General features: G+C 33.3%; 1 protein-coding gene across 1 annotated transcript; it reads right to left on the bottom strand.

The window, feature by feature from the left end:
• Positions 1-394: 394 nt before the first annotated feature.
• On the bottom strand, positions 395-3,543 carry LOC136224459 (probable caffeine synthase MTL2). The gene is made up of 3 exons (XM_066012801.1): positions 3,268-3,543; positions 1,964-2,644; positions 395-1,195 (listed from the first exon to the last, which is right to left on the bottom strand). The coding sequence occupies exons 1-3, from the start codon at positions 3,343-3,345 to the stop codon at positions 683-685; spliced, it is 1,272 nt and encodes a 423-aa protein (XP_065868873.1). The 5' UTR covers positions 3,346-3,543; the 3' UTR covers positions 395-682.
• Positions 3,544-9,867: the final 6,324 nt, after the last annotated feature.

Raw genomic sequence — 9,867 nt, 5'->3', positions numbered from 1 at the left:
GGTAACTTACAAACGCAATTTTTGATAGGGTAAAATAGGAAAAATGCTTACATATCTTCGAAACGCCTCATTTTTTTCTTTGTCATTGCATAAATTTTCATCATAAGAACAAAATATATTCTAGAATTAACAATTATAATATGTAAAAACAAATATGTTGTGGAAACGTAATGAACAAATATATATAAAAAGAAGAAGTTGAAAGGTCTACTATAGAAGCTATTGCAAGGTTACGTTTAGAAAGCACAGAGAATGGTAGAATTCCAATACAATGAAATGGAAGCACATAATGTATGAGAGAATTTTAAGAGAGTAAACTTTTCAAAACATTCATTTTAATGTGCGATAAATTTCACTTTTTGCAATGGTCGTGAACAACTAAATGTTACAAATATTTGGTTAACTATGTATTGATCAAGCTATTAGTAACAATTGCAAAAAATATTATCTTTTGGTTAGAACATTATAGATAATCTTGTCAATTGATTTAACCAGACTATGTATAACACACTTTTCTAATGATTGATACAAATAATGATCTCATAATAGGGTCGTTACTAATGAGTTTTTTTTTTTCCCAGTAGTGTGTACATTTAATTTAAAAAATCTTAATATCAAATCATAGGGATCTTTTTTTCATTTTCTTTCGTTAGAGACACTATTAAAGGGCGGTCCGGTCGCATTACGCGTCCCCGCTGAGCGAGGGTCCGGGGAGGGGTCCCACCACAAGGGTGTATTGGGGGCAAGCCTTCCCTTGCCAATTTAATTGGCAAGAGGCCGCTCCTAAGACTCGAACCCGTGACCTCTGGTCACACGGCAACAACGTTTTTTCATTTTCTTTCGTTAGAGACACTATTAGAATATTAAAAAATCCTATTTCCTTCTCCAAACAATCAATAATCTTGAAGGAGAATCTAGAAAATAAACTATCAATAATGACATCACCAAAATGAGTTGCAAGCATAGGTTCCATTGCAGCTCTGATCCAATTGGAAACATATTTGGCTCTCTCCACCAAATTAAATGTCAATTCATTGTCACCATCATCTATGTTGGCATCCCAGTTTACTTTGAATTCTTCTGTTCTTTTAATACTAAAGGAACCTTCCTTTTCAACCACATTCCACACTTGTTCTTTAGAAGGAGGATTAAATGGAACATTGAAGTTATCCAATGTTGATTCTTTGATCATTCCCTGTATCAAATTTGTGATTATTATTATTATTAATGAGAATCTCTCTAATTCGAGTTATGTATTCGATGAGAATGATTGTTGATAGGTTTAATACCTCCGTCGTCTCCTGAACCTATCTCATTTTGTCACTTACCTTTCTACTTAGTAGCTAACCTATAAACTTCCTCAGTTCAAAAATTGTCATATATTTGACCCCGTTTGTGTCTACATAGCATTGAGCACACCTTATATATTCATTCCAATAGACCATCTGCATCTGTTGTGAACACTTCTTTAATTTCTTTAAAACAAATATAAAAAATCTAAACGACATGAATTGTTACATTAGGTGAATTAAGGGGGCTAATCAATCTCATATAGACATATAAAGAGGCGTGCATATATTTGTTAAATTGTGGAGGCGGATAGGTTGACCTAAGTAGATAGATTGTCTAAATTTAATCCTAATATTTCTAAGCAATATCAATTTTAGCCATACCTCATCGTAAATTTGAAAATAGTGGTTTGACTGTTATTAACCATCACAAATACAGTTCTAAAAAACTTCTTAAAGTGCTAACAACAACTAAGTATATTACATACAAGTTAATCACAATTTTTTTTTTTTTTGTCAATACATCTAAAATGTTTATTGTGTCATTAATATACTGTTTCAATTTGTTTGGTTTTTTTTTTTTTATAACATATAGCTAAAATTAAACTTTGTATCTTTCACAGGCTAGGACTAAATCTCACTTCTTAAAAAAATGTTAGGATAAAGATGATTACCTCATTAACCATATCTTTGAGAGAATCGGCAATTAAGTGAAAGATTTCGCATCCATATTTGCAGTAAGCCATTTTATCACTTTTAGCGACGAAGTTGATCACCATTTGGCCGCCGGTAACCATCTCCTCCGACCGTGAACTCAAAAATTTGGTAAAATCTTTGTCGAATTGATTCAGATATGCTTTCTGGACACTTTCTGGGCTTGATTTGTCTACGCAAATATTACCTTTGTTTAGTGGAATTCCAGATTCACTTAAAACCTCTTCAGGAACCTGAGAACTCCAATGGAGGCTGGAAGAAGAATGAACAAAGTGCAGAGATTTTGACGGAAACAGCCTTCCGTAGAAACTTCCTGGCATTGCACCTATCAAGCAATTTTCAAACTTGTTTCCTTTCTCTTTCTCTAATTTCCGATGAAAATTGGGTACTAATGATCTGAAAATTGTGTTGAAATCATTTCCTGGAAGATCGTTTAGGAAGTACTGCAGATTTGGGGGTTTCTTGTTCAATTTAGTAAAAGTGGAATCAATTGTTTCAATGATTTCCCAAAGTGGTAGAAGTGTATTGGGTCCTGAAGAACACCCAAAATCTGCCATTGTTAGACACTCCGGGAAGCTTTCTTGACATAATTCTTTAATGCTTTCTTCTAGTATAGGCTTGGTTATTAAAATCACTTTCTTCTGCATCAGATTAATTAAGAATTGGGTTAATGGATGCTATTAAACAAGCAAATTAATTTCATAAAGTGAAATTACGGTAAATTTGGTTGCTCATTTTCATGCTTATGTTTACATTTTCACTTAAAAAATGAGTTTTAGGTGTTTGGTCAGTGACACTGGCCCTATTAGCTCGTTGCTGGTTACCTTTTTGGTTAGCTGATTTGACTAACTGATTGTGTAAACTTGTTTGGTAAAACTTAACTGATTGTTAATAGCCGTTAGTGTAAAATGACAAATAAAAACATTGTAAAACCTTTATTTGGGGTTAGAGGGTAGTAAATATGGATAAAAATGTCATTAAAAAGGATTAAACAATAAGCTAATTGCTCCTAAAATTAGGTTTTTCGAAATTAGCTTTTTGTACCTAATAAAAGCTTTTTCAAATCTCTCTCCACCAAACACCATAGTTAGATGTTTGACTATTCAAAACTTTTAAAGTGGTTTAAACTTCTAATTTTACTTTAATTTTTTTTTTACCAAACAGACCCTTTGTGTTTTATACCTGAAATGTTGCCCTTTTTTTTAAATTAACTTTTTTCAATAACAAACAGAAACAACAGTGGATAAAACAAATGTATTCGTACCTGACACAAAGAGTTCTTGTAGTAGCTATTTTCTCCCTCTCCTCCATTCATGTGATGAACTTGTATTGGAACTTGCATCTCTGTATTCTTGTAACTTGTTCTGGATTTTTTGATATTATGTTACCATCTTTATATACTAATTAAACCAAAGAAAATAGGTTGTCTACAATTTTCTATTTTCTTATCTGTTTTCCATTCAACTTATATATATTATAAATTAAATAAAAAACAGATAAGAGCAGATTTTCATTTCTCTATACAGAAATGGATATGGAGATCCCTATCCATCTCTGTATAAAACCTTGTAGGACTTTACATATTCTATGATAAAAAATTTGCTTATTCTATATATTTTTGTAATATGTTACGTATATATCTATAATACATTAAAGTATGGAATATATAATACATTACGAAAGATAATATAATTTTTATTATAAAAAATGATATTATAATTTTAAAATTCAAAGAAATAGAGATTAATTGCTGATATTATATAATAAACCTAATTGGTGATAAATATTAATTAAATTATTAGATGTATAAATTTATTGAATAAAAAAATTAAACTAATTGATACATGTTTGGTGATTTATAAATATAAAAGTTTTATATAACGTTCTGGATCTTCCAAATTTTTTTAATGAATTTTTGTATTACTTGTGGAGATTAGATCTCTGAAATCTCAATTTGTGATTATTTATATCAATCTTCACTAATGTTAGAGAAACAATAGTAGTGCTCACCCGGATCCCGAATGACCAAATGAATTTATATCAATCTTCAGTAGAGAACAAAACGAGAAATGCATCTTTATCCTCCTTATTAATACCCCTATTTACAAGTGTCAAAAGATTGTTATGCTGATTTTTTTTTTTCCATTAATGATATAATCACGTAATAATAATGCTACATGTGGTTCAAAAGCATAACCCTATTATCGAGCCTGGTTTGCGAACAACAGTTATAGTTTATAGGTTGATAGCAAACTTCCTCCATTATACAATTGTCACGTGGAATCCCCGCTAATTTAGGAAACACAATCATATTATTCTATATATAGAAAGGTACAGAAAATGTGACATTCTTCTTGGATACATCAACTACATACTTTTTGGTATCTATCTCTTCTTTTAGTTTTGATGACTTAAGAATTGGAATGACTCTTGGTGATTTGAGGAGTCATTAACAGGCTGTTGGAGATCATTTTTAATTCCCCCTCCTTAAATTTTAACTTAAGAGCCAAACTAAAAGTGTCTTGGAGATGCTCTAAGAGTGTCTTGGAGATGCTCTAATAGGTCTAAGGTTTTTGGAAAGTATCGATTTAGGCTCCATGGTAATATAGCACTAATGTAGGCTTAACGTTTAAAGAAGAGTATCAATTTAGACATCGATAACGAAATATGACATGTTATTCATATTACTTCGATAAGTTATTTCTCTCTTCACATACAATTGACAGAACTTAACGAAATAATATAGATGATGTCTCACGTTCCGTTATCGAGGCCTAAATTGGTACTCTTTTTCAAACATTAAACCTATGTTGATGTTATTTTATATGTAAAACCTAAATTGGTACTCTTTTTCAAACATTAAACCTATGTTGATGTTATTTTATATGTAAAACCTAAATTGGTACTTCCTTAAAAACCATAGTACATTTTGGTAGCTTATATAACCCTAGTATATAATATATTATATTGGATGCATATGAAATTATATTATATTGGATGCATATGAAATTATGAAACTATGAATGCTACAATCAAGAAGAAATCTGTATATGAGTTGTCTATGAACTGTCCAATGGATTACAATATAAGGTGTATGGGTATTCTTTTTTCTTTTTATGGAATTGTATGAGTATTTTAGGGTGTATCAATATTTCATCAATATTTTTTTTGTGCTTTTACGTACTCTACAAATTAAAACTTTAAAAAGTGTGAAAAAAACTGACACAAAATAATTCAATTTAATTTAATCAACGTTGAACCGTAAAAAAAAAAAACCGTCCAACCTCCTTTAATTTCTTCTCATCTCTTTCCTAAAAATTTGATCATCTATTAAATACATAACCTTTTTTATTTTGTGAATCTACTTTGAAGAGAAAGGTTTCTCTTCCTTCTTCCTTATCCCACCGGGTTAGATTTTCTGTATTTTTTTTTATCGTTTTGTGTTTTTTCTGTTTGTGCTCATATACTTCATATGATCTTGGTATTCATCTGAATTGTATATGGTCTCTATTATTCTATCGTTTATACCTTTTTCGAATTTAGCACGAGCGGAAACGGTTTATCTTGTCTGTAGATCAATGGATCTACGTGGTTGCAACAAAAGAAATAATTCATGTCCGAATGTTTAGATCGACTTAAATGATGATGATTGGATTGCAGATGTTTTTCTACGGATTTGGATTTATGAGAAATATATATTTTCTGTTAGACAAACGATTACGTCTGTCTTAAAAATATAGGATGTGATTAACCAAAAAACAAAACGAACACAGAAAAATATATAAACAGTAAAACTGGAAATTAAAAGGAAAGAGATAGACAAATTTGAGGCTTGTATTAGCAGTTTCCTTAAGACAGATGTCGTCGCTATTGACGATCGTCTTCCAAGATACAACAGATTATGCAAGCGAACTCAAACCGTGTGTAGCCTAGTTATCACCGGAGTAGGAAAACAAGAACAATGTGAACAGACAAAGAGTATTTTGAAAAACTTCAACAACAGCTTTTTCAACCACTTGTGAATTTTGACAATCCATTCTATTTAAATAGAACTCAAAGGATATGTCTTTTCACGAACGAACACGACTATACACTGACAGACACGACTGGTTATGTACGAATATGACTGTTCACGACGAACACGACTATTCACGAAAAGATGTGTTTGTTGGTATTTAAATTAATATATAATTTTATTCAATTTTTTCCAACAATTTCTCGCGTTTGTATTTTTAATACATTTTATGGTTATTTTAACTCTTTGTAGTCGTTTTTATACTTTTATCGATCTTGTAAGGTTTTATTCCTTATGTTGTTGTATTTGTTTATTCATCTATTAAAGATTTAAGTGTTTCTATAAAAAAAAACAATAGTGAATCATATATGGAGAAAAAATAGGTAATTAATTGAATTATTGTCTTCGATTTCTTTTATTATTTCATCTCATTAAAAAGATACAACATATAAAAAAAATACAAAATTGCAAATTTAAAATCTTAGCGAAAAACCCTATGGCTTCACCGCTTCCTCACCATCTCCGACCACCAACCCCCATCCCACCAAATATTCCCGTCAACCTGTACAAATCTCAATCAGAACCTCCTCGGCGATCTTGGAAGGATATAACAGAGGCAAAAAGCATAGTTTCACCCCCCGTCCTCGAACTGATTTAAGGTATGCGAGTCTTATCAAAATTGACTTTCCATCCTCATCTCAGGGCCGGTCCTGGGCTATGAAACGCGGGGCGCCCGCCCAGGGCCCATAAGATTAAGGGTCCAAAAAAATATTTTAAATTGTAAATATATAAAACCGAGATGCATAAATAACATGAAAATGAATTGGCTCAGTTGGTATAAGTAAGAGGCTTATGCTTTTAAATTAACCTTGTGGTTGGAGGTTCAAACCTCCTCCTCCTCATTTTTATTATTATCAAATGTTTATGTATTCAATAAAAGAAATAACCATTTAATCTTTTCTAAAAAAAATTATTATCTCATTTCAATTTTTTTTTTCTCAAATTTAATTGTCAAAATACATATTACTTTATAAAAAACAAAATAAGCATAACTTGTACCTGAAAAATAATATATTTATAACAAATAGCATAATTAAATTCTGAACTTTGACTGTATTAAGGATTAAACCCCTGGTCATTTTTATTATTAAATGTTTTTTCCCTTCCCACCCATTTTATCATTATCATTTTTTTTTTGTTTTGTTGAATCAAAATTATCAATTTATTTATGTATTCAATAAAAGAAATAACCATTTAATCTTTTCTAAAAAAAAGATTATTATCTCATTTCAATTTTTTTTTCTCAAATTTAATTGTCAAAATACATATTACTTTGTAAAAAACAAAGTAAGCATAACCTCTACCTAAAAAATTATATATTTATAACAAATAGCATAATTAAATCTTTTCTAATATACTTGTTATTTTAGTACATAAATAATTCTAGTTAGTATACTCGCTACTATTGAACTACCAATTTAGCTTTTATGTAGAGAATATTGCAATTTTAAATAACCTTTACGAGTTGGTGCAATTTTAAGCCTAGTTGATTAAAAATGAGTTCTTTTCATTAACATGAAATGTGCAACTTCAAACCATATTGAGTGACCAGAACAGTGGAGGTTGGAGCGAGGATAAAACAAGAAATTACATATAAAAAACCTCATTTTTGTCAATTAAGCTAGAAACTATACCAATTGATAAATATTAGGTTTAAAATTGCACTATTTTATGCATGAACGCTGATTGCTCTCTCCTAATAACAATATGATTGAATTTGTATCTTATCCTTTGTAATAATAAAAAAATCATCTAACCTACAACTAAAAAAAAAGTAGAATGTATATATAGAGGACCCAAATTATCATCTCGCCCCGGGCCTCTAAAAGGCCAGGAACGGCCCTGCCTCATCTCCCATATGCCTGAAAGTGTCAATCGATCATGAACTGAAGAAGAGACTGAGTAAACTATGGGAAGATGCTCTAGTAATCAAGCTCCTGGGCCGAAATTTAGGATACATCGCGCTTTAGAAGAGAACGGAAGAACTCTGGAATCCGATAGCTGGTTTTAACATAATGGACATCGGAGATGGGTTCCATCTAGTACGATTCGATAACAAGCTAGCTCGTAACCATGTGATTAACGACGGGCCATGGCTGATGTAGGGACACTACCTCACGGTAAGAACTTGGAGTCCGGATTTTAACCCATCAGAAGCCTGTGTTGAGAAATCCTTAGTCTGGGTGAGGTTCCCTTAATTGCCACTATTGTACTATGATGTTGATGTCTTACTTGGGCTAGCAGAGATTATCGGTAAACTAATTCGAGTAGATGAGAATACGGCGCTCAAGGCCAGGGGTTGTTTTGCTCGTGTGTGCATTGAGGTTAACCTCCAACAACCTTTAATTGCTCAATTCGAACTTGAAGGGGAAACTCAGCGAGTTGAATACGAGGGACTGCATATTGCGTGTACTAATTGCGGTATATATGGCCATTTGAAGGTTGATTGTTATTGGCCTAGTTTATTACAACAGAAGATACCGCCGATCACAAGCGATATGGTTATTGGTCAGTCTGAAGTTAGAGCAGGTGCCTTAGAAACTAATACTGACCAGAATGATCCAGAAGAGAAAGGGCCGGAGCCTGCGCCTATTCCAGCTGAGGAATATAGCCCATGGATGATTGTTCCCCGTCGTAAATTCAGCCCTAGACCGCGGGCCACTGGAGGAAGTAACATCGGCATGGATAATTGGGATAAGCAAGTCCGGAACCCTTTTATCAATCACAACCTAGACAAACGACCTATGGCGACACAGTTTGAGGGCTTTGGCATCCATCAATCCAAGCAAGCAGGGAAGGCTATGGCCACTAGAAACAATCCAAACAACAAAAACGATTCTGGAAGCTCGGGTACTAGACTGATTAAAAAATCGATACAGGCTGAAGTCGTTGATGCTAATCCCTTCTCTAGTCTAGTGATAGACAACTAGGCTGATGCAATGATTTTGGAAATAGAGGTGAGTAACGTGAATTCAACTGAAGGGGATAACATTGGTCAGGGAAAACAGATTAGAGTGGAACCCGATACGGGTTCTGTTCTGCAACCGGTGGACCTAAATAGACCACAGAATAGCTCCAACTCAAGACGAGATGACAAACTTAGTCAGATGCTACATGACCGAGCAAAGCAGACGGGCGGCAACCTAGGGGGGACGCCCCACCTAGCTTGGTCTAATTATTGTTTGCCTCTTATGGGCTGGTGCTACATGCAGTTTTGGATTATAAAGATAATGACTTGGAACTGCTTTGGTGCTGGGGGTTCTGACTTTCAGCGAGCACTCCGCCATATTGTCCGGGTTTTCAACCCAACTATTTTGTGTCTTTTGGAACCTAGATTACCGGGAACCAGAGCCAATGAGACAAGCAAGAAACTAAATTTCCCAAATGGTCATATGGTGGAAGTAGAGGGCTTCAGTGGTGGTTTATGGTTGTTTTGGGAGGATAGCCAGGTCCATGTTGATGTTAAAAAGCAGGGACCTCAGTTTATCCACAACTTAGTTACCATGAAACAAGGTATGATGCGAAACTTGTCTTTTCTTCTCATATATGTTTATGTTCGCTTGCAGATGCATTACAAAAGGATGTTCTTCGATGAGATGCGGGGAATTAGTGATAGTGTGAATTACCCGTGGCTCCTTTATGGCGATTTTAACTACATTCGTGCAAGCTGTGAGAAATAAGGGCGGTCAGCCCGAGTTGTGGACAGATGCGCACCCTTCGCCAATTGGATTTTTGAACTCATTTTGGTGGATATGGGGTTTGTGGGACCTCAGTTTACATGGTTTAGAG

Source organism: Euphorbia lathyris, chromosome 3 (assembly GCF_963576675.1).
Source record: "Euphorbia lathyris chromosome 3, ddEupLath1.1, whole genome shotgun sequence".
Lineage (NCBI taxonomy): Eukaryota > Viridiplantae > Streptophyta > Magnoliopsida > Malpighiales > Euphorbiaceae > Euphorbia > Euphorbia lathyris.
This window is presented reverse-complemented; position numbering and strand designations above follow the sequence as displayed.